Genomic DNA, 25,227 nt, shown 5'->3' with positions numbered 1-25,227 from the left:
ACTTGGTTGCTCAAGCACATCATTTCGACGACCCACGAGTATGATATCTAACCCGCTTCAAGTGTAAACGCTCAACTTAAGTTTACTTTAACTGTTCATGCACATGCATACGCTTGTCCTCTTTCCATAGTCGCCAAAATCTGTCTCATCACTTCTCTCGCCTGTCTCTCCGTCGTGCCACCTGCCTCGCCTGAAACACTAATGATACTAATCAACATAACCTATTAGCTGACATTAACCCAGACAAATCAGATAACATTCTTAAGCCTTCACTCGCATAAACTATCATGACCTTTAGCTATCACATGTCCGAAGTTTTACTATAAAACTAGTTGCATGTCCGCGCTTCGCGCGGCACATATTTTGATTGGAAAATAGAGATGTGTGGAAGTTTTTCGATACTTTGTTAACATGAAGAGCAGTATAGCTTTAATTGTAGAAAATAGATATGATTGTGAGATGAAGATAAAATATGTACAATACTTTTTTAATTTGCTAAGAAAAAAATTTTCTAATAGGGTGTAAGAAATTTGATGCATAAGGAATAAGTATGCTAAGAGTTTATCAATTTTTATTTGCGTCGCTAGTATTTACAAAGTGTTATAGATCACCAAAGACATGTTTATGAGACAATATTGTATGGTTAGTACAACAATCTCTACAAAGTGACATTTAATATCGAGAAGTACAATGTAGCATAAGTAGTATTTTTGAAATGATATTTTTGGAATAAAATTCTTAATATTTTTAGAATAACATTTTTGAATTTATATTTTTGAAATGTTATGTATGACTGGTAGATTTGTGCCTATAATCACTTTGACCTTCAACAACTCATTGAATTCTACCGTGCTTTCCTATCACCACTTACATGTTCCAATACCAAATGGGCTGAATTTACTTACACATTAGAACAATATAGAATGAGAAAAGCCTCTCATGTTGTGTATGTTGCAATCCAAACAGATTACTAAACCTGACCAAACTCTAAACATGCACAATACATCAACTAAATACTACAAAAACACACAAAATACATCAAAAACACACAAAAATTCCCACAAAATGATGGTAATCAATGCCAAAAACACACAAAATATTTTCAAACTAAATACTACAAATGAATTTCATTAATTGAGTAATATCAAAAGACTCTCATAATTAGCAATACATGACCTTTGAGAAACCAAAACAACATCAAACCACTCCTATGAAACATTAAATTCTCATACAATTCAATATAATTTTAAAATTATTTGAATACTATTAACTGTATGAGTGTGGTTGTGGGTCTTAAAGTGTATGAATGTAGTTGTGGGTATTAAAGTTTTGTAATATATTTATGTGTGTGGTTGTGGTTCTTAAAGTTTTCTAATATATTTTAAAATTTTCTTTTGTCTATGTAGACTTTTTTGTAAAGACGTCCACGTGGCACCTTGAATTAAGGAGAAGCCTTGTGGATCCTCAATTATATATATATAAATTGATGATACCCTTATCTTTTCTCATAAAAAGGGATGATGAAACCTGAACTTAAATAGCCTAAACACTTTCACCCTCATTTACCAAATCCTTGACCAGCTCTCTACCATTCACCTAATCACATGGCATGTTGCATCCTTCATGCACATCTAGATCGTTAGAATTTCTTTGGCAAACACTCCATCATCGGTGTCCTATATCTTCCAAATGTTCAACACTCCTTGATTTCTCAGAACTTTAGGTGGCCATATCAACTCATGACCAACCTGTGATGCGAAAGTTTCTTTACAAGGAAATGTATCAACAGAAGCGCGAACTACGGGACCACTGCTACCACATGTGGGTCGCCCCCAGATACAGTCTCTCTAGTCTTTACCAGATTAATCAAATTGGCAAATTGCATATGTATTATACTATCATGTACCATAAAACAAAGCAAAGAATCTGATTCTCATTAAGGCGAAGTTTTATTTATGACATGCCAAACATGCATCAAATACATGGACCAAGTCTCGTACACTTCTCTTGGTCAAATGCGAACGCGCGTTGAACATACACTGAACGCAACCCCAACCCCAACCCCACCCCCCACGCCCTCTTTCCAAGCAACATCTCCGCCATATCTTCCATAAATTCATTGTTACTAGCTCCTCGTTCTCTCATCTCAATGCGCAAGAAAGAAAATCAAGCCAGACTAAAAGTCTTTACTCCACTCTTCGACTTCGATCAGATCCACCACTGTGCAGCCATGTTCGGTGAAAATTTATGTGATGATGATGGGTCAAAGCCGGTTGTGATCCGGGAGGTGTGGTCGCATAATTTGGAATCGGAATTCGAGTTGATTGGTGAGGTCATCGACAGTTACCCTTACATTTCCATGGACACGGAATTCCCTGGCGTTGTTTTCCCTTCTACCAAGCCCTACTTCCGTCATCGCCGGCCGTCCGATCACTACAAGCTCCTCAAGTCAAACGTTGACGCGTTGAATCTGATCCAGGTGGGCCTCACCCTCTCCGATTCTGACGGCAACCTTCCGGATCTAGGCTCGGGTAACCGTTACATCTGGGAATTCAATTTTAGGGATTTCGATGTGGATCGTGACTCATACGCTCCGGACTCCATCGATCTGTTGAGACGTCAGGGGATCGACTTTGAAAAGAACAGAGATGAGGGGGTTGACTCGGCTCAGTTCGCCGAACTGATGATGTCGTCGGGACTCGTGTGTAATGACTCGGTGAGTTGGGTTACGTTCCACAGCGCGTACGATTTTGGGTACCTGGTCAAGATCTTGACGCGCCGGAACTTGCCCGGTGGGCTGGAGGAGTTTCTGAGTTTGTTGAGGGTGTTTTTCGGAAATAATGTTTATGACGTGAAGCATATGATGCGGTTCTGCAAGAGTTTGTTTGGTGGGTTGGATCGGGTTGCACGGACCCTTGAGGTGGACCGGGCTGTAGGGAAGTGCCACCAGGCGGGATCGGATAGCTTGTTGACGTGGCACGCGTTTCAGAGGATGAGGGATTTGTACTTCTTGAAGGACGGACCGGAGAAACATGCCGGCGTTTTGTATGGATTAGAACAAGTGTATTAAGAATTCAAAATTAATTAATTAAATCAATTAATTTGTTAAAAATGAATAATTTGTATATTACCAGTCTAGTCAACTGTCAAAAAAATGAAATTATAGGTGTTTGGCAGCAAAAACTCTCAATTGGACTGCTAATTAACATTAATATTCTCTTGGGCATCGGTTATTCTCATATTTGATGAAGTTTGTACAATTTGCGCCTTAACAAGTGTTAAGAGGTTTATAATTCCACGTCGTTTCAATATAGTCAAATACCATTAAACGATATAACCAAATGAACAAAAATCTTACGAACCCGACTCAAAGAAAAAATGTGTCACCATGCAAGATCGAATGGTTTGTTGATATGGCACGCGTTTCAGAGAATGAGGATTCAAAGAAAAAAAATCTTACGAACCCGACTCAAAGAAAAAATGTGTCACCATGCAAGATCGAATGGTTTGTTGATATGGCACGCGTTTCAGAGAATGAGGGATTTGTACTTCTTGAAGGAAGGGCAGGAGAAACATGTCGGCGTATTGTATGGATTATAACAAGTGTGTTAAAAGAACTCACTATTAATTAACCAATCTAATTAATTTGTTAAAATTGAATAATCTGTATATTACCGCTCAAGTCAACTATCAAATAAATGAAAATTATAGGTCTTATTTTGCGACATAAACTCTCAATTGGACTACTAATTAACATTAACATTCTTTTGGGATTGAAGTTAGGGATGTCAATTGGGCGGGTACCTCTTTGCCCGTCCTCGTACTCGTTAGATAAATCTGTATTCACCCCGCTAACATATCTGTTGGATATTTGAATCTTCACCCAATTCTCGAACCCGTCAGTGTAGGGAATCTCTACCCCTTTCCTCATACCCGTCAGTGTAGGGAATCTCTACCCCTTTCCTCGCCAACTATAATTGTGATAAATCGAATAAATATAAAAAATTAATAAATTAAAAGTAAAACATGAATATATAAGTGAAAATATATGGGAATGGGGCGGGTTGGATTTTTAGAAACTCGTCCCTGTTATTTTCCCCATAAATACTCGTACCCATCCCGACCCATTAACTAGCGGGACGTACCCGTCTGATTTGGAGCGGGTCACGCAAGTACCCATCGAGTACGGATATTTTTGACATCTAGTTAACGCTTTGAGAGATGTATGTGGGAAGTGAAAAGTTTGTGCATTTTCTGTTTTGTTTTTGTTGTTGAGAGGAAGCAATTTTGACTTAACCTAAAATTGTTTAGTAAGTTCTTTTGATAAACTTCTTCCATTAAGTGGATGCTACTGACATAACCAAGATAATTAGTACATAATCTAACCAATAATTAAAACAAACATGATATAACTCCTCCTCCATTTCTTTAATAATAAAAAAACCCAGAAAATAAGGTTTTATAGGATTAAAAAAACGGTTCTTGTTGGATAGCAAAACACCAACTAACTAATTACAAAATAATAAATACATAAAAAATAGAAGATTATTGTTGTATAGCAACTTGTTTTGGAACTTAACAATCCCCATATTGCAGGCTGACATTACATCCAAACTTCCAAGTTCCTAGTTATGGGTTTAGAGCGGTTAAGTTAATTTTCAACGTTAGCGGTTAAGCTGTAGAAAAAAAGCTGAGCATGAAGTTGTGAAATAAGTAGTAAGGCGTTTGGTAAAACTGTTAAACTATTGTTAGTGGTTAAGTTTGTGTAAAATATATTTTGTTTGTATTTTTTCAATTTTATTTCAATATAAACATTAATTATTATAATTATAAATGAATAAATATAATTTAATAAATTTATAACAATTATTAATTTATAAGTATACTTTATTAAGTAAAAATTATAATTACTTTAGTTTAATATTTAAATAAGTTTGTAATTTAATATATACGGCATATGTAGTAAACGAAAGAAAAGATCAAATTGAAAATATATTATTATAATTATTAATATATATATATATATTATATTTATATGCTGTTTATTTAATTATAAATCTAATTTATTAATTCTAAATATACCTTAGGGATAATTTATTAGTAATAGATTTATTATTCAAGTGGGTCCCACTATGTTTTCAAAAACACGTGCAATGTCTGAGAAAATATATAAGGCATCATCACCCTCACAGCTCCGAAATGAAGCTTGTGATTTTGTAGGCTTCATTTTGATGTTTGAAGTATCAATAATGTGAGCTGACAATAAAACCAAATAGATTGATTTGATGGTGCAAGCATTTTTCTAAAAGAAAAGACTTCACAATTGTTATGGATGAAAATAAGGTCAAAACAATTTTTATTCAACAACCTCAGTGAGTGAGTCAGAACAAACCAAGACAACAATTAGCAGCATAAGCATCTAAAATCTAAGAGGGAAGCAGCCATCAAGATGGTGGCCTGGGCTCATCTAACCCCCCATCTTCAACCTCAAATTAACAAGTCAGCTAATTACGGATTTGCTTAATATAATTAAACCAAATTAATCATCAGCATTCCACCAAAAACCAGATCGAAGGCGCGACTAATCTTCACGATTATGTGCTCGTTAATGAACCGGAGACAGGCATTTGCGGGTAACTTCAAATCATCCCAAATTCGACCAAAAATGTGCTTGCTTTCGTTGTTATTGCTGCGCCTGCTGCTGCTGCTGGGCTCTAGCATGGGCTGTAGATAGGCCCATGCAGCCTTCTTCACAAGAAAATTGGTTATTGGGATTTCATGGGCAGATTGAACTTGCAAGGGACTCCTGGTTAGTCTTCTTCTGTTGGATGGAATCAAGTCTTTCAATGAAGTGTAGGTGGGACAAGTGTTTGAATGGACATTATCTGATTTGGATGCAGAGTAGAGTTTCTTCTCAAGAGCAGTTTGTGGGAAGCTATGAAGCTTGCCTAAGAGAAGAATAGGCTTCTCCTTCTCGGATTGATGAGGAGAATCAAATTCCATGGAAAGTTTTTCCGATGAGAGAGTTTTTTTTTTTTTTTGAGTTGTGATTGATATTGGATAATAGTGTGGATCATGTTATGTGTTTGATTATTTATTTTGTTTTTCGAATGTGAGATTTCAATTTATTTAATTTTGAAATTACAGAATCGTGGTGGGATACTATTTTTGCTTTCGAATTTTCTTTTTCAAAATGAGCTATCCAATATTTATTATGATTTTAAATGTGTTTTTGTGTATCATTAGAATTGTACATACTTTAGAACTTTAATTGAGGAACACTTTAGAAAATTTAGCGCAGAAAATGTGTCACATGTGTGCCACCAATAATGTAGAGGTCATGTCTAAATGAACGTGTTATATGTGTGCCCATTAGGTAGACATGGGTAGAGGTCATATTCAAACGGATCGATTCTTTAATCCGGTACCATATTAGAAAATTATGCCCCTCAATTGGGTTAGTTAAAAATACTTCACACATGTGTGAGAAAAACTAAACCTTTATTTATATACCACTCAATTAAGATGTATCAACCCGATATGTGACTACAAATTTTGAGAGAATATTTTTTACAGCACTTGAATGATTTTATTTTTTAAAAAAAAAAACTTTGGTGTTAAAATCAAATAAAAATAAGTTTTGAAAAAGAGAGACCGGTGTTTAATTGGTAAGAAAATATCTATGCTTTGTATTTATCCACTCATTGTGATTGGTCAGCAATTGTAATTGTAGTGCTTTGTGCTGCAACTTGGCCTTTCTTCTGGCCACGGGAGGAAGCCAAGATAACGCCAACCCATGAACAAATTAGACTTGGTTATTAACCAGACCCACCGCTGCATACTCTTTATGTGGATTCCAAAGGTGTATTTGAGGATTAGATAATAAGGTATAGAGTTGGGAACAATGACAATAGCTTTGCTACTGCCTCCTGCACTTTCTGCTTCTTTCTTGAACAAGAAATGCCACTGTGGTTCTAATCTCAAGCAATTCAAAGTCAGAGCTATCAAGGAGAAAGCAGAAGAAATCAAACCCATATCTTCTGTTGAGGAGGTTACCAAGAATTATGGCCTTGAAGCTGGTCTTTGGAAGGTAAACCCATTTCTCTATTTCTCTGTTTTCTGGGTTAGGGTTTGGTGGTCACCTAGCTGACATAGGGAAAGAAATTCGAATTTCCCAAACAAATGGACAAGGATTTCGATTGTAGAATCTTGTTACTTCACGTAAGCTAATGGAACGAAACCCGCCCCTCCACACTAGCAAGTTTGTCCGCTTTCGGCCCAAGACCAACACCAAGCATAGTAGTTTCCTAGGAAAACCGTTTGTTGCTAGTTAGGAAGTCGGGGCTCAATCAGATTCTGATACCAGCTAACAGTAGATATTCATTTCCTTTCAAGTGCCCCTACTGACAACCCAGTATGGTTTTAATGTGAATTTGCTAAATTTTATGACAATTATCGAAATCCACAGAGCTGTACTATCATATCTAATGATTATGTAACCTTTGGATGGTAAAACTTTCTGCATTTGTCATTTTCTTGCTGGATGTTCTAGATATTCAGTTCAAAAGAGGAAGGAAAGGAAGAAGGTGAGAAGAAATCGAAGGGGGATCAAGCAAAAGAGCTTCTAGCTAAATATGGAGGAGCATACCTGGCCACTTCCATTACTCTTTCACTCATTTCTTTTTCGCTCTGTTATGTACTGATTAGCGCTGGCTTTGATGTTCAATCTTTGCTGCAGAAGGTAGAGACTTGGAAATCCTTTTGCATCTGATAACTTCTGTATTAAAATCACGTCAGTAGTCATTGTTTGTTCTGTATGCTTCAGGTAGGAATCTCGGCTAATGCGACTGGGGAGAAAGTAGGGACCTTTGCCTTGGCATATGCAGCACACAAGGCTGCCTCTCCTATAAGGTTTCCTCCTACAGTAGCTCTCACTCCCATTGTTGCCGGTTGGATCGGAAAGAAAGTTGAGAAAGAGAAATAACTTACATTGGCCGCGAGTCCAGGGCTAACGAAGTCTGGTGTAATTGCAGGGCATCTTCTGTATCAAACAGATTTTCCTTTGTAGATTCTGAGTTGCCTGTAATGGCTGGAAAAACTGGTAGTGTTAAATGATATCCAAACTATAGGTGCTTCCTTGTATAAGAATCCACAACCATTTTGCACTAGGATTTATGAAAAGAGATAATCAAGAATCATAATTCACCGGATGCAGGATTGAGTGTAATTTTAACCCTTGTAATTTACATAAGCAACTCCTCATCAACAGATCTCCTTACAGACTGGTCATACAGCACAGAATATGGAATCTGTAGTCCTAGCTCAGGCTGCATCAAAGTGTCTTACATAACTTTACTGACTACTTGTACAAGTCAATCTAACCAGATTTTAAGGCAGTGTCACAACAATGCAACAAAATAAAATAATATACAGGGATGTACTGAGAACAAAAAATTTGATGGTAACCTCTATTTAGTATTTACTAGTAGATGGCTTGTCTATGTCTCTTAACTGTACAACCGACTGATTCTTCTGTCCTCATTCATCGAGCATTTAGCCGGCAGCTTCCAAGAACCCTTCAATCCCATCTTCATAATAGCAACAGCGCCAGAAGTTTGGATGCCATAAGGTCTCAAACAGAACAAGTAATGCATCTTTATTGTGATTCATCACTGTACTTTCATCTCCCACTGGAGTTAGCAGTAGCAGATGGCACTTCCGATTGAGTAATTGGTGGCGTCCCAGGTTGTGTTGTGCCAATATTAGCCATGACATAGTCTTCACGAAGAGAAGCCAATTCATTCCATTCAACACCAGCTACAAATGGTTAGGGAATCAAGAATTTACTGCTCAATCTATTAGGAGAAACAAAAAGCAAATCAAGAAAATGAAAATTCAGCGTCTTTTACGAAGGATACGTTCTGTCTGCCACATATCTGTGATGCTAACATCAGTATCAGTTAAAAGCCAGTAATCTGCATCACTCTGCAAAAGGATACATGACTCACAATTAAGGTGATTTGTTTAGTGCTTGCATGACGGAATTCAAATTCTTAAAATGGCTCAAACCACTTATCAAAATAATATAATTTTGTGTGGGATAAACTGTAGTAGATGGTTAAAGCCAAAGCAATGGCTTTGGTATATTCTAGCATTCTTCGTATATATCAATGCATGCATGTTTTCGGGAAAAGAAATATATTACGAGCTAAGGATGTGGAAAATAATCTCTATGAGTTACTGATGCATCTAATGAACATAAAACAATACATTTCTAGTATGGATAACACTACAACAGATAACAGCTCTGAATCCAAACTTACATCAACATCCGTGGGAACAATCTTCATGATTCCACTCACAAAGTCCTGTGATGCATTAGGATCTGAGCACATTGGATGACTATCTTGCTGTTGCATTCCAATCTCCTTTTCTCCACTCTCCTCAGTGGCCTTCGCAGTTACTGGGTTCTCATTTAAGCCAGAACTTGAGGGGATATTTGAAGTTGGCTCAACACCATTAATCTCCTCAAATTTCTCTTCAAATTGACTAGAACAGTTGGAGAGATGAAAAAAGTATCAGGTAATCATAAATTAATTTTTACCAGCATGGAAGATTGGTTCATCAGAAGAAGATGAAAAAGATGACCACATAATATTTTCCTTTTCGGTTTACAATCGAAAGCACAACTACCTGACAAGATAAACATCTATGGGTCCCATCGTACTTCTGAGAACTATTCTGTACCTCCTCTGCGGGTAGTCAACCGCCTAATACAAGGAAAAAAATCAGAATGAAAATATGCATGTATAAAGACGACATTAACTTTCCTCTGTTTTGCCTGCCTTGCAAATTACCTCATCAGGGTCTGGGACTTCAAGAGTGGTCCCATGTGGAGCTTTAATCGCTATCAAAGTTTCATTCTGAAACGAAACTAGTAGCTCAGTTAACAGTAACAAGAAGAAATGTAACTTTGAAGTATATAATACCATAAAACCATCAAGTCAAAAGTATACATGATATCCCTGTAACGTGCAAGGAGCAACTAACCTGGAAGCATGGTAAGCTTTTGATGTCATCTTCAGTGACAAAAAGCCACCTAACACAATGAAAGATAAATATAAGACCAGTTTGTAAATTAAAGGCTCAAAGAGTGCACCAGCAACTGTGTCATGAAGCAGGTGAGAGGAGAAAAACTTTACTTTTGATTATTGTCATCTTCACTCAGGTCCCTCAATCTCTCTTGCATTTCTCTGCAAACAAATTCTAAGAATCAGCATACTAGAGAAGTTGTAAATAAGCAATATGAAGAGAATTACTTTGTAACCGTAACAGGACCTTATTTGTTCATCTAATCTGCGCTCCTCTATGGATAGATTTTCAACTCCTGCCTACAAAAGCAGGATTGTCAAAGAAGCCAAAATCAGTATAGCCCCCAATGACTATTTATTTATTTTCACTCCTGGTAATGTGGGTAGGAAAGATTTTTATAATCCATCAACTCTCTTGAATATTGTGTGGATGGAGACATTAACTAATTTACAGTGATCCAGTAAATCCTCAACAATTCTTTTTAAATACGACAGTATGAGGAATCCATACTGCTTTCCAGGATTCAATTTTAAGGCACAAGGAGACATGAAGAACCAAAACAAGAGATGATCAGGGAAGTGATGTAGAAACCATCTGTAATGACAGGAGGAAGGATGTGGGCATAAGAAACATATCCAACCATAAAAGTTTAATGCAGAAAGTCTTGCTCAGTTTCTCTTCGTATATTAAAATGAGGTGTTGTAAGGCACAGAAGACACGAGGAAGCAAAACAAGCACAGATGAGGGTGGTGATATGGATTATATCCATATCACCAAGATGGAAACATATGGACATAGACAATCCCAATAGTTTGAAACATAAAAAGAGAATACCCTTGCTCAGATTCGTTTTTTCTATTAAATATGGTTCACTGTTAAACTATTGTTGGATCTCCATAAAAAAAATGCATTGTCTATATTCTGAGAACCTTTAGAAAGTTTAATTGATTCAAAATAGGGCATGCCAATTTACTGTCACTTTCTACGTACCTGTAAACTAGAAATATTTTCATCTGCCTCCCCGGGCCTTGACACGTCAAGTCCCCTGAAAATTGATATCATCCCATGTCAGATATCAAAACGGTTTTAACAACATAAAGCATATCAGAAGAGGAGAAATGGGAAAACATCCATACTTCCACTGAATTCTATTCTTTAATGTCTTTTCTATTAAACCAATTCCTTCAAGAACATTGGTTATGTCATATATCCGCCTCTTTTGCACCTGTAGCACAGAAAAACTGTTAACACCATAACCTTACAATGTGAAAACTAGTACTATATTTTAAAATAATCACCTCCAAAGTGTCAGCAGCTTTGTTTAGATCAAGAATGCCATCTTCAGCATGTTTGATCAAATTGATGAACTTTTTTGTTAAGAGACCTGGATTAGATAATCAGGAATGTCACCTTTAACACACTTCTCCATTCACAAGCTATAATGGAACTAAAAAGATCCCAGCTGGGCTAAAATTAAAAATTAATTAAAAGAACAAAATCATCGAACTATATATTTACCTAAGGAGCTATCATAGCGACAGGGACCGGCAGGAGTAAGATTATTACCAGGAGATCCTGCCAATTTAAAGAAACTTTCTCATGAAATGTATTTTCAGCTGAATTACAGACATTGGGGAAAATATGGCATGCAGATCAAGCGATTTCTGATTATAACCATTTATTGCTCATGATTAACCAGGACCAAAATGCTCAGCAGCATCACAAAACATGTGTTTCTTCTATGCAAAGTCATGAAAATGCTCACCAAGAGTAGAAATGGCTTGTTGAGGCCCAGCTTTACTTGACTTTGTAAGCCTTGATGTCTTTGGTGTCTTTACCCCTTTTCCTGATATAGGGGTCTGGATGTGGCTGTTAGCTATTTCTATGTATCCAGAACCAACAGCCCACTCACTTGACTCGCCATCATGATCTGCTGCGTCATTCTTCCGCTTCAATGGCTAGTAAAACCGATTCAATTCATATTAATCACAATCAACAAATGGAGAACAAAGTAAATAACACTAACTGAAAACATGAGAAGGGTAAGGTCCCGTTCAAGATTTAGAAAGAATAAACCATAAAATAAAGTAAGTGTAAAATCTATTTGCCTACAACACAAATATAATTCATGTGTAGTTGTCTTGCATAAACATCCTAACTTAAAAGTGGCTGCACAACAGAACTAGGAATAAAGTAAAGAACGTTGTTCATCTAATCAGATGAAAGGATTAACCACCGGGCCAAAATTCAAATATACAAGCACTACCAGCTAAAGAAGAACAATATGGAAGCAGAACAAAAACAAGAAAAAGAAGTAGACAACATTACAAGCATCTTCGTACGTAAAACCAAAAGAAGTAGGCTTTGGTGGTTTTAGCTTAGTCTAATTAGCCAAAAACATGAACATGTGTAGCCTAATTAGCCAACACGTGATACACACAATTTTAAGCAAATTTACATGCTGAAGCGGCCAACTATGAAGTAATTCTCACGAGACGATGCCACATTCATCAATTAAGCCACAATTGAGCTCAAAAACAGAGCAATTTATTTCACTAACCACACAACTCCTTAAATATCACCAAAACAAGACTCAATCAAAACCGACCTAGAATAATGAAGTAGCCAAAACCTGAAAAGTCACTCTAATTACAAATCCTATGATAATAGAAATTAGAACTAAAAATACGACATCATCATAAAAGAAGACGGATCCCCACATAATTGTCCAATCAGAAAATCCGGAACCACAAACAGAAAAAAGGCACAAAATAAAGAAAACCCCAAACCCCAGCACGCAACCCTCCTCCCCAAAATACAAAAGAAGAACGAAAAATTATGAAGAAATTTCAGAACTTACGGGAGATTTGACCACGATCCCCTCCGGTTCTTGATCGAGGCGGCGCTGGTCGGAGCCGAACCTGTGATAATCGCCGGGAGCTACAAACGGCGGCTTCATAGACGAAAAAGGGAAGTCGCGTTTCAAGGTCTGCTGCTCCTGAGTCAGCTTTGGCGGGTTCGACGGCTGCGAATCCGACATCGAGGAATCGAGAATACAATATGCCACCGACGATCGGTTTCTCTGATGCTTGGAGAACTCCAAAGGAAAATCGAATTGGACAGATTCCGGAGGGAATCTAGGTGGTGGGAAACTGTAGATGTGAGATCTGATGTTCGGCGAGAAAGAAAAATTAAAAAAAGCGGGAGAAAATCAGAGAAAGAGAAGAAAACGAGGGAAGGGCAGGTGAAGGAGGGAATTTGGTTCGGATATAGATGTGGAGGGAAGCACTTATTAAATAATCGAGAATAACAAATACATTTTTACCCAATAAAATAATACCTAAACATATAATTTTTTATTATTAATTAATGCAACACCTCTTGGTTGAGGTGAAAATTTGATCATGTTTTCTGCTCAGGATCTTGAGGTTCAGAGTTTCATTCTCATCAAGGGTTGGGATTTGGGTAGTTTTTCATCCGTTGTGGTGACCTTCATATCCAAAAAAAAAATGTGAAAAATTGATCATTATTCTCATGTTGCATTAGTTTTCTTATAAGGAATATTAAAAATTATTGTTTAGCTTAGAAGCTAAATTAAAACCTTCATTTTTTTTTAATAAAAAACAACACCAAATATAAAGTTATTGACATGATCAGATATGAATCTAAACTTAAAACGTACAAAAATAAATTTGATCAAAACTAAACGCGTGATCACTTTAAAACCCGATAACACTATTGTTTGCTTTTGACGTGAAATTGTGGAGGTGTTGATGGTAGTCTATGATTTCTTTCACCAATTGTGATTCGATTTCGATTGACTGACGTGTTTTGTTGAACTGGACGAGAAAGATGAAGGTTCGAATCGGTAATGCACACCTTTTGGGAAGATAAGTTAGTGCCGATTATTTGGCGCGTATAAGTCCAAACCCTAACCTGCCGCCCAGTGCTTCCTTACCAAGCACACTTTGCAGTTGCACGGCTCTCTCTCTCCTGGGCCGGGCCTGTGACATCTCTTCAGATGTCCAAGAATCAGATTCAAATTAGCCCAGGCCATTGCACCGATCTTCAAACATGGCCTAATTTGTTCACTTTTGTAGGGCCCATGCCTTTTATCTGGCCATCCATTCTAGGCAGGTGTTATCTTTACTGGCAAAATGAGAACACGTATAACTCAGATGACACTCATGTATATAACATCTCATAGAGGTCTCAAGTTCGAGCCTCCACATTTCCATCGAGTAGAGATCTATAGACTACAAGTAGAATTCAGTCATGACAAATGATGGTTAATAAAGTAGTATGACTGAACATAACCAGAAAACGTTTATGCAACTCCCTGGCAGTATTATTATAATTTAACCCCTGCCAAAGAGTAGTCCATGTAGCTCTTAAACAGAACTTTTAATATACAATACAAATATAGATACCAACAGAATTTCCATGACTTCTTTAAAACCACGCATTAGTCTACTTAAGCAGATGGGCCAGATCAGGATCATCCAAATCCACATCCAACCATCCATTCAAGCGCATAAACTCGATGTAATGATCCGGAGGCTTCACCGAACGAGGGTTTCGTGGTGTAAAGCGCTCAATCCTCTCAATATCCCGAGCCAGCCACCGAACATATGCACAGTCCAAAGGAGGCACTATCTTTAATAGAATCTCATCATCTCTTCTTTCTTCCTTGACAGGTTTGTTTGAATTGTTTCCCATGTTCAGATAACCCCGCAAGCTTCAAAACCTGCAGGTCAGAGAGAGTAGCCTTCATGCAACAGTGGGTAGACAATGAATCAAGGATATACATTATCAAACTTATGGCAAGCCAACCGATCTTTCATATTTCTAGTACTGTTTCTCTGACATTCAGCTGAAACCCAGCCACTATCAACGTGTCATGTCTGGATGCTTTTAGCTAATGGGAGGATAAGAAAAGCTACACTACTAGTTTTTTTATGAAAAAGATTCATTAAGATTTAAGGGTTACATCTAGAACTATAACTTACGATTGAGAGACGAGGAGGCAAGCAGAAAACGAAACGAAGAAATCGATTCAGAAAAGAGCTAAAGATTTGGTAAAATCTCCCCCAACACCATCATATGCAGTGGCTAATCCTCTTCTTGACAAGCACTACAAGAAGTGGCAGTAAACACCCTGACAGCACATAGGGACATTTTATCCATGAGAACTTTAATGGTTAAATTTAAGGAACCCAGGATAAGAAAAAACTACATATTGGAGTTCATTTCCAACCTCCAAGTCTAAAATACTGATACTACTAAGAATTTCACCAGACATATGATGAAGTGTTAACAGTGTTATGAGTCGTTCTCAAAAAAATAAAAACAGTGCTATGAGTCATTCACCCATGATTCCTCTGATAGTCTGTCTAACAGAGCGTTTGGCATGTTGACCGAACACCAATATTCAATGTTTTCTTATGCTACTCAAAAGAAAGTCCATCGTGACTAACTTGCAGATATGTGTTATAGTAAGATAGTCCTATGCCTTGCGGAGAAACCCAAATCTCTTAGGCTATCAGCAATCATTCCCCAGCCTCTTCTGTTGGTTATCATGAACACACGCAATTATATTGTGCTCTAGTATCTAGATTCTTGATATTCTCTATCTTCAATTCTTCATCTCTATAGCAATATTAAATGACAGCAAATTCGCCATGCAGAAACCAACAGAAATAGATTTAGAACTAGAAGTACACCTAACTGGTTGGTTTCAAACCTTATTAAAATGTTTATATGTTCCATGCTTTGAAGTTGGAATACTCGCAACTTATATTAACCATTGCGAACATAGTGTCCAAGAACATGTACCAAGTAACTTAGAATAACCTTAAAAAACCAAGTTGGACCTATGAGGAAGCAATAAAAGCACTTGAATAGGGTCTAACTTCATGACAAAGATATTCTAAACGCTACTTTATTTATATAGTGATTTCAGAACATCAATCATATCCTGCAAGTATAAAATTAGCTACGCAATTAGAAAGCCTATCTGTGGAGCAAATGCAAGAAAAGGTTAGCGCTCACAGGTCAACTAGGAATTCATACTTTATAGATGAATATACATGTATTCAATATTATGAAATTTTTCTGTAAACATATAAAGTTCCTATCCACATTAAGGCAAGAAATGGAAAGTGTAGTTGTATTATTCAGTAGTCTTGAACAATTATATGGCTAAAGCTGCATACTTGAATTACTGTACAATAAGAATCACCCATCTACAGCAAAATCTACCCGAATTCATGAAGGAAGAGGTCATATCGTAAGGGCACCAGTAATTCAAGTATGAAAACAATTATATGGCCATAATTATTGGATTGAATGAAAACAAGAATCAACCCAACTCATAACACTTCAGCTCTTCAAATAGAGTATAAACTACAGATGGTATGCTCCACAACCGACAGCACCCAAAACCAATTGATAAATTAGCAACTTCAAGAAGGAGTTTCGTAAATTAGGGCAAATCCAGCTCACATTGGAAAAGGCAAAGTGGCAAAACAGCGTGCATAGCTTGATGAGAGGAATTAAGGCGTAGAATTCAAAATAATAGGATTACCAACAAACAATAATTATAGAGCCAAAAGCAAAAAAAATCCCATACGAATGCGAAAATGGGACAGAAACAAACATGAAATAAAAAAAAAATCCAAGAAAAGAATCAAACTTCGCCTTTCAATCAGGGAAGAACGTCTCCAGAAGAAACAAATGTATATCAACTGTCCCCAATTAAATTCGCAAGAGAAAATACCTGCGACTAGGAGCGACGATGCGGCTGGACCGTGGAGACTAGGCTGGATAGGATAGGAAGATAAAGAGCAATTGCACTAGTAATAATTTGTTGGGCAATAAAATTTTATATTCGGTCCTATTTCTATTACATAAAAAATCAAGTCAAACACGTCTCTCAATACAATCACATCGACAAAACAATCTCCTAATATAACCACATCAACAAAATACAAATTTCTATAAATTTTCCTTCCCACCCAATATGGTGGCCAACAAATTCTCATGCCCTTCATGTTCTCCCCAATAAAACTACACCAAAACACAATCTTTCAATATAAAACACATCTCCCAATATAGTCACATCAACAAAATACAAAACTCAATACAACCACATCAACAAAACACAAAACCTCATACATATTTGTTGGTCCAGACAAAATAATACCATTGTAAATGCTCTTAACAGGGAAGGATTAAGGAAAGGACAGAGAGGAAGGGGGAAAGGCAAGGGTAAAACCGGTTTTGCCTCTTATTTTTATTGTCAAAATATTAAATCTATCCATAAAGTATCACAGGTTATCAATTTTACCCTTGAACTTCCAAACTTTTACAGTTTATTATCGTTATGACGCTATAAATAGTGTCATTAATAATTTTTTTTTAAAAATGAATGACATTATTCGCAAAAGCGTTATATTTTTTTTAAAAATATAAATGACGCTACTCATTGTTTCCCTAAATAATTCAACAATATGATATAATACTAATTAATTATTTAAATATGATTATTCTTTTAAAACAAACCCCAGAACCAGTGTATCACCTTATGGGCTTATGGCCCATGGGTCGACACACGCTGCTCACTACAAATGGAGTTTTAGTCACACCCCGATTTTTACTAAATATACAATTTGTTAATAATAACTCATCAAAACTCTAAACTTTTAAAAATACACCAAAATTACATAAATCTGAGATATTTTACACACACCCCGTAATAAGATCTGTCATTTTCGTTTATTAGGGTCATTCTCGAGTTAAAGTTTGTCGAAAATGTGAAATTCCTGCTTGTAGTTATCCCAGAGTCAGTATTCGACATCAAAATTGTCCAAAAATGCCTGATTTGGGATCAAACTCGGCTCGTCAATTTCCGACAATGTCTTGATAGGAAAATGGGTGGAATGGAAGCATCTTGCCATGAGGAGTCCAAAGGTGGTGTCAGTTTCCTCCAACAGTGGCCAGATTGTTCGGATCAGACGACTTTTCTCGCGGTGGCCATAGACTTTCGAATGTGATTTCGACGGTTAGGGTAGACGAAACTCATTGGGGGTTGGTCGGGATTTAGTTTGTGGTGGCTTTAACTTCAATTTGAGGATAGTGGTTACCGGATTGATGCTCGGACGGCGACGACATCATGGTTGTCCGTGGGTGCTCATGAGGAAGATTAAAGAGATGGTGAGAGGGTGGGGTGTAAAGAGCATAGGTCTTAAAAAAAGATAAAGTCAACAAAATCAGGATACACTTAATAAAAATCGGGGTGTGAGTGTGTGACTAAAGCTCCCGACTAAAAAGAGGTTGTAAATTTAACGGCAATAAGGCCTGAAATTGATAGAGCCCACCAACAAAAGTGAGCCAGCCTGTGCCTCTTTCTGTTCCATTCAAAGTAATGAATGAACCCCCTAACCACATTACATCAAATTCATTTGGATTTATACCATATGTCCACTTCAAATGCTTAAACACACTAACACTCACAGTTGGGCCGCTGCCAGAGTTTTAAATCAATATTAATCTCGTCTCTCACACACACAGACTTGTATTGAATTTACTGCAAATCAATGGCCACCTCAAATTTGCTCTACTGTCTCTCTGTACTATCTCTGCTACCCTTCATTGCATCCATTACAATTCCACTGTCACCTTCCCACCCAAACCCAAACCCAACTTCTGATGGGTACCAAAGAATCAACCATCATGTTCTCTCCTCTTTAACAAGAGCCTACCATCTCAAAAACCCACAAATTACATCCACCACAACTCAGATCTTCTCTCACAGCTATGGAGCCTACACAATCTCTCTCAGCTTTGGCACTCCTCCCCAGACCCTCAATTTGGTCATGGACACTGCCAGCAACCTTGTTTGGTTCCCCTGCACTAGGCATTACCGATGCGACAACTGCACCTCCACCGGCTCCCCTGCAATTCCATCATTTATTCCTAAACAATCCTCAACAGCGAAGATTGTTGGCTGCCTAAACCCTAAATGTCCATTGATTCACTCCACACAAGACCTACAATGCCAAGACTGCGACAGCGATAGTACTAATTCAAGGAACTGCACGCAGATCTGTCCTCCCTATTTCATCCGATACGGTTTAGGCTCCACAGGCGGTATCGCACTGTCCGAAAATTTGAATCTCCTAAACCAAACCATTTCGAATTTTATCGTCGGATGCTCCTTAACCTCTTCCCGCCAACCCACTGGAATTGCAGCATTCGGGCGGGGACCGACATCGTTGCCGAGTCAACTCGGCCTCAGAAAGTTTGCATATTGCCTAATATCTCGTCAATTCGACGATACCGAGAAAAGCAGCACTCTGGTTCTCGACAGTGCCTCGGATTCCGGTGACGCGAAAGCTGTTGGAGTTAGTTACACTCCGTTTCTCAACTACTCGGAAATTGCCGGGAAAAATGCGTTTTCCGTCTACTACTATTTAAGTCTCAGAAGCATCACCGTCGGTGGCCAGCGCGTGAAGGTTCCGTACAGGTTTCTAGTGCCTGGACCAGATGGAATCGGCGGGACCATCATCGACTCCGGCAGCACGTTCTCGTTCATGACCGGAGAGGTTTTCGAGCCACTGGTGGCTGAGTTCGTAGCGCAAGTGACGAACTACAGTCGAGCGCAAGACGTCGAACTTTTGACCGGGTTGAGGCCTTGTTTCAACGTTCGAGGTGCCGAAACGCTGTCGTTTCCTGAATTGAAATTTCAGTTTAAAGGCGGTGCTGACATGGCACTGTCATTGCAGAACTATATTGCGCTAGTGGGTGATGGTGATGCGGCTTGCTTGACGGTGGTGACGTATGGAAGTGCTGGGCCGGAGGGTGTAATTGGGCCGGCCATAATTTTGGGGAATTTTCAGATGCAGAATTATCACGTGGAGTATGATTTGAGGAATCAAAGGTTAGGGTTCAAGCAAGAGATATGCACCTGACTTTAATTTCCTAAAAAAAAACTAGAAAATTTTGCTGAATAATTTATTTAGTCTTTCTTGTTAGGGCCCCAAAAAAAAAAGCAATTAAACTTTACACATGTTTTGCAATTTTCAAGTTGTCCTATTTACCTCTTTTTTAGTCCAAACCAAGCCCATAATGCTTCCTTATGTGTTATTAAATAAACGATGCTTTGACAATTTTATGGTGAGTTAGATGGTTTAAAATCAATCCGAGTGGGGCGTGTAGTGGAAAATTTATGTGTGTGCGGATTTAACGGTATAAATTTAGATCTATATTAACAATCTAAAGGACAGACTGATGATTTATTTGATGTCGTTCTTGATAGAGGGGAGTAGTGAGTGTAATCATTTCGTGTACCTACAGGTTATCTTTGGCAATAATGTCATGTGTGTGGAGGTATTTGAGTACCACAAGGAGCCTTTACTTGCAATGAAGTATGCACTTTTGTGGAATTAATATAAAATGTTGACATTTTGACAACTTCAATTAAATAACTAAAATAGGGGTGAACTCTTCATTGACCGTTGACGGCTTGATTTGTTGGGTACATAGTTGGGCCTGCCATAATTTTTAATTAAAAAGGCCAGGTACTGTGTTTGGGCCACTTAGCATGAATGGAATCATGGGCCGATTGTCCGTCTTCAAAATTTCAAATGGGCTAAACTAATCAATAAGATGGCCCACATCCAGTTCACTTTCCTCCGTTTTCAAGGACATGAGCGGTGTAGGCTTTGAGTGTGAATCGTGTAAAGCTCAATTTGCATGATTAATGACAGGTAAGGCTCCAACTTTTTTATTTTTAAATATAATGATAGGATAGGAGACCTATTTAATATTTATCAAGTAATATTGGTGAAGTGAATTGAAGGAAGCAACTTAAATCTAATCACATCAAGCTCCTAATTGATAATCATAATATTTGATTACAATATCATTAATTAACTCTAACCTTAATATTGGCTCTACTAATCAATCATAACATAATTCCTAAATAAACTAAACTTGAAATCAATACTAATTAAACTTTTCATGTGATTCTCTAAGTCTAATATTAACATTAGACCAGATTCACCAACATTTATATATGTGCACGTCTATAAATGTGCAATATGTATGTTAGAAATCTAACTTCAAACACATCAGTAAATATTGTCCGGTTTAGGTCACGACCCACACACGGTATATAATTATTTTTCTTGACCGTCTTTGTAGTACTTAGACTCGAAAAACACGTTTGTTGTGTGAGAGATGCTTGGCTTTTGCTTATATGTCACTCGAGTTAAGATCGAAGTGTTTCGCTCTGGAAAGGGTTTGAACTTGACTAGGATATGGGGCACAATAATTGAACTATCATGCCAACCGATGTGAGATTACATATCTCGATATTGCCATGTTAGAATATCAAACCAATAGTCACTTATGTTAGAAGAGGTAAAACTTTTACTTATTTATCGCTCAATTGGGTTGTATCAATCCGATATGTGAATGACCAAAGAATTGGGTGCGACTGAAATTTCCCCAAAGAAAAGCTGCTATTATTTGGGCCACGGCACAAGTCAGTATGTCACCGTTAATGGTATAATGGGCCGAAAGCGAACCTAGTATTTGGGCCAATGGACCGTCATCTAAGTTTCAGTGGGCTAATTTAAACAAAATGATTAGCCCACTGCCACTGGTTGGGCTGGTCGAATTCTCCAAATTCACCTAATAGGCTAAGGCTAATATGGTCGTCGTCTTCTTTTTCTTTTCCACCCAAATAATTGAAAAGCAACCACGTGGCAAGTAGAAAATTGTTGCAGAACATCGGAACTCTCTCAGTAATGCAACCCAAGACTTTTTCATAAAGTTCGAGCAAAGAGCAACCATGATTTCCACATCCCTTTCTCTTTCTAATCACAATCTCTTTTCACCTGCAGACCCAAAAATCGAACTTTTGCTACACTGTATCATCGACATTTCACCTAACATGACATTCTGATCTCATGCTCCTAAATCAACCTGGTCTAGTTTCCACTTTTTGGTGACAGAAATGATTTTCTGGCAGATTTGGTCACTTTTTTTCATACAAATTGGACTAGCCTGCATCTACTGCCTTACTTTGGACATGAGCAGGTAGAAGAGAAAGACCCCCCCCCGTTTAGACTCTCGAAGACCCTGTAATATTGATCATCAGATTAAACTGCTAGCTCGCTTAATTATAGTGATGAAATCTAAAACCTGGGAAGCCTAATCTTGTGTGATTTGATGTCCTGTATCTGTGGAACAGGATCCAAAAACTACGAACTAGAAAGTCACCAATACAGAATAGATTACATGTATTGCAAGAAACAGAGTACAAGCAAACCAGTAAACTAAATTATACTTATAATTGTCATATAACCCCAAGAAAAGCTCAATTTTGGCAAGAGGAAGCCATTAATGTGTTCACATCTTATAGTTACCAAGAAAAAAGAAACAAACTATAATATCTGGGGAATGAACTAAATTAGCCTAGCTTAATTGCAGCAATGTTTGCTTGCTCAAACATCCACATGACAATCTTGCACAAACTGATACTTGGTTGCAGGTCCAATCTCAATACCCTTGTTGGGTTCACCGGAGGAGATAAACGCCGGACAGTTAACATCCATTCGGTAATTCCCAGAAACCCAAGAACCGACCTTCCATTTCACGTTTCCCTGAATCTTGATATTCACAAGCACATGCCCTGTATTTTGGTCCTGACCCAGAGCAATAGACAAGTAGAGAGAGACAGGCACAGATTCTCCATTCAAGAAAGGAGACCACACAGTGATCTCCTCGTGACCCTGATAACTGTTTGGGATGGCAGTAGGCAGTGTTATCTGCTGATTCCGATAAGAGGCATAGATGTCCAGTTTTTCATAGTAAATGCCGATTCTCTCATTTGGGTTTCGAGAGGAGACACTGACTTGCAGACTCGTGGTCAACACATTTGGGCCTGAAATGTTTAGGCTGTAGAGAGTGGCGTCCTGGAGGATGAAGCGGGGCTTTGTGGGTCGTAGGATTATCCAGACGAGGAAGATTATGATGAGCATGATGATAGTGATGGCTAATAGAGCTGAGACGATCCGGCGGCAGAGCCGTTCTCGCTTAGTTTCGTAATGGCCGCATTTCTTCACACACATGGTGATACGGCACAAATTGTGGGGGAAGGAATGGAATTGGGACTTCAAAATGTGTTTGGAATGGAGAGCAGGAGAGGTGTGCGAGTTATTTAATAGTGACACAGGTCAAGATGTGTGTTTTGTTTGAAAAGGGGATCGTGTGATTATATGGTGTTTGGGTGGTGGAGAAAGGAGAGACAAAATTAATTAAGGGTATGTTTGGCTTCAACCTCGTCCCAAACTATACGATACGACGCGTCTACTTAGGGGCAGGGTCCACGATAGTAGACGACAAAATATGAACTAGTCATACCAACCAATGAGCTCTGTCATTCATTGGCGTGGGGTAATAGCGTTTTGTACAGTTACTTATCTAATACAGCTGGATTATCCAGACGAGGAAGATTATGATGAGTTGGAGATTTATGAGGGTTAATACAGCTGCGAAGATCCGGCGGTAGAGCCGTTCTCGCTCATCTTCGTGATGGCCACAGTCCTTCTCAGTCATGGTGATTGGGTACAAATTGTGTGGGAAGGAATGGTATTGGGACTTCAAAATGTGTTTGGAGTGAGAGAGCTGTGCGAGTTCTTTAATTTGGGGGGTTTGGGAATTGGGAGTGTGTTCTGCACTTCCGGTGAGGTGAGACGAGTTTTAAAATTATGGTAAGAGAATTGCGATGACAAAAGGTGTTTGGTGAGACACTAAAAATACTATGGTGAAGTTAGAATAAAATTTGTATAGAACTATAACTGCAATAATTAAATTGAAAAAAAAACTCGTGTTTTGATGTTAAAAAATGCGATCAATCGTATTGTATTAGGAGCTAAAACAACTTCGTATAGCTTTACTTTGAACTCATCACAACATGATGATATCGTAACACACCGTTCGATCAAATACTTTTTTGTTCATAAAAGGGACGTTGAAGCCAAAAGTAGTGCATTTAATAGGTGCAAACACATTGTCAAAACACTGACACACGTCAAGGTGTGCAAAAACTCATGTTTTTGACGTCAAAAAATACGGTCAATCGCGTTGCATTAAGAGCTAAAACAGTTTCGTATAGCTTTAATTTGAACTCATCACAGCATAATGATATCATAACACACCGTTTGATCAAACACTTTTCCCGATATGTCGAAATCAAAAATAGACGTTGAAGCCAAAAGTAATGCATTTAATAGGTGCAAACACATTCTCAAAACACACTCACACACGTCAAGGTGACTTTAGCTATTTGGGTAGTAATGTTTTGTACAGTGACTTATCAATGGGTACTCATTTAACTTTGTAACTTATTGAACTTGAATTGGATTGACTTGTGTCAGCTGTATTAAATAGTGCAATATGCCTTGTATTCTTTTATCTACATGTTGGTAAATCACATTCTATGTTCACAAGCGTTGGAGCAGTAACTGGTAATTGGGGTTAGTAAAATCTTTACACTCTAAAATGCATGTGATGGCTTACCGATTAACAACAAGATCTGTAGAAGAAAGAAAGAACCAGATGTTCACGTATTTTGTTTTGTTATAAAAAGTCATCCACAATCAACGCAGCCCCCAAAATGAATGTCACAATCTTTCAAAACATGGGCTTGAGGTCTTTGTGGAAGGTTTGGAACTGCAAATAGAAGAGTTGAAGCTTTAAGAGAATAAAAAGAGTCTTAATCGTCTCTTTCAGTTGATCAACAGTCTTACGGATCCCAATGACTTCTTTATACTATTTCAAATTTTGAGATGGACGCACGCGATGTTATGAGTAAAAGTTTCACATTGGTTGGGCAATGGCCAACCAATGGTTTAATAAAGCCAAAGTCCACCATTAACATACAACAAGGCATTTTCCTAACCTAAATGAGTTGGGCTTTGGCCCTTCGTAGCCGAGTCAAGGAGGGACAAAGCCATGCAGGCTAGATGTATCCATGAGAATCGGATAATCCAAAGTGGACAATATTGTTGACATGTGTAGGGGTGTGAATTTATAATACGCGATTTCATGTGAGACATGTGGAGC

General features: G+C 37.9%; 6 protein-coding genes across 7 annotated transcripts; 3 read left to right on the top strand and 3 right to left on the bottom strand.

Annotated features, from left to right (window-relative positions):
* The first annotated feature begins 2,077 nt into the window (after positions 1-2,077).
* On the top strand, positions 2,078-3,224 carry LOC119983063 (probable CCR4-associated factor 1 homolog 11). The gene has a single exon (XM_038826724.1). The coding sequence runs from the start codon at positions 2,150-2,152 to the stop codon at positions 3,068-3,070; it is 921 nt and encodes a 306-aa protein (XP_038682652.1). The 5' UTR covers positions 2,078-2,149; the 3' UTR covers positions 3,071-3,224.
* A 3,557-nt stretch (positions 3,225-6,781) lies between these two features.
* LOC119981962 lies at positions 6,782-8,168 on the top strand. Its single transcript, XM_038825102.1, has 3 exons — positions 6,782-7,090; positions 7,553-7,741; positions 7,826-8,168. The coding sequence occupies exons 1-3, from the start codon at positions 6,905-6,907 to the stop codon at positions 7,982-7,984; spliced, it is 534 nt and encodes a 177-aa protein (XP_038681030.1). The 5' UTR covers positions 6,782-6,904; the 3' UTR covers positions 7,985-8,168.
* Positions 8,169-8,224: 56 nt separating this feature from the next.
* On the bottom strand, positions 8,225-13,361 carry LOC119981953 (transcription factor E2FB). The gene is made up of 14 exons (XM_038825094.1): positions 12,953-13,361; positions 11,858-12,050; positions 11,611-11,667; positions 11,391-11,476; positions 11,229-11,317; positions 11,083-11,137; positions 10,339-10,391; positions 10,203-10,253; positions 10,051-10,099; positions 9,858-9,923; positions 9,694-9,770; positions 9,324-9,549; positions 8,919-8,985; positions 8,225-8,817 (listed from the first exon to the last, which is right to left on the bottom strand). Exons 1-14 carry the CDS (start codon positions 13,130-13,132, stop codon positions 8,681-8,683), a joined length of 1,386 nt encoding a protein of 461 aa, XP_038681022.1. The 5' UTR covers positions 13,133-13,361; the 3' UTR covers positions 8,225-8,680.
* Positions 13,362-14,361: 1,000 nt separating this feature from the next.
* On the bottom strand, positions 14,362-17,373 carry LOC120007937. 2 transcript variants are annotated; one of them, XM_038858431.1, is made up of 3 exons: positions 17,315-17,373; positions 16,871-16,934; positions 14,362-14,839 (listed from the first exon to the last, which is right to left on the bottom strand). In XM_038858431.1, the coding sequence occupies exon 3, from the start codon at positions 14,809-14,811 to the stop codon at positions 14,563-14,565; it is 249 nt and encodes an 82-aa protein (XP_038714359.1). In that variant the 5' UTR covers positions 14,812-14,839; positions 16,871-16,934; positions 17,315-17,373; the 3' UTR covers positions 14,362-14,562. The 2 variants fall into 2 exon arrangements, with proteins under 2 accessions (XP_038714359.1, XP_038714367.1); XM_038858439.1 differs by lacking the exons at positions 16,871-16,934; positions 17,315-17,373 and adding an exon at positions 15,102-15,250.
* Positions 17,374-18,414: 1,041 nt separating this feature from the next.
* Positions 18,415-20,238, top strand: LOC119982077 (probable aspartyl protease At4g16563). Its single transcript, XM_038825264.1, has one exon. It carries the CDS (start codon positions 18,690-18,692, stop codon positions 20,061-20,063), a length of 1,374 nt encoding a protein of 457 aa, XP_038681192.1. The 5' UTR covers positions 18,415-18,689; the 3' UTR covers positions 20,064-20,238.
* A 2,200-nt stretch (positions 20,239-22,438) lies between these two features.
* On the bottom strand, positions 22,439-23,328 carry LOC119981373 (NDR1/HIN1-like protein 1). Its single transcript, XM_038824468.1, has one exon. The coding sequence runs from the start codon at positions 23,229-23,231 to the stop codon at positions 22,605-22,607; it is 627 nt and encodes a 208-aa protein (XP_038680396.1). The 5' UTR covers positions 23,232-23,328; the 3' UTR covers positions 22,439-22,604.
* Positions 23,329-25,227: the final 1,899 nt, after the last annotated feature.

The sequence above is a fragment of the Tripterygium wilfordii genome, chromosome 2, assembly GCF_013401445.1.
Source record: "Tripterygium wilfordii isolate XIE 37 chromosome 2, ASM1340144v1, whole genome shotgun sequence".
Classification (NCBI taxonomy): Eukaryota; Viridiplantae; Streptophyta; class Magnoliopsida; order Celastrales; family Celastraceae; genus Tripterygium; species Tripterygium wilfordii.
Note: the sequence above shows the minus strand (reverse complement) of the source record. Positions and strands in the feature narration are given on the sequence as shown.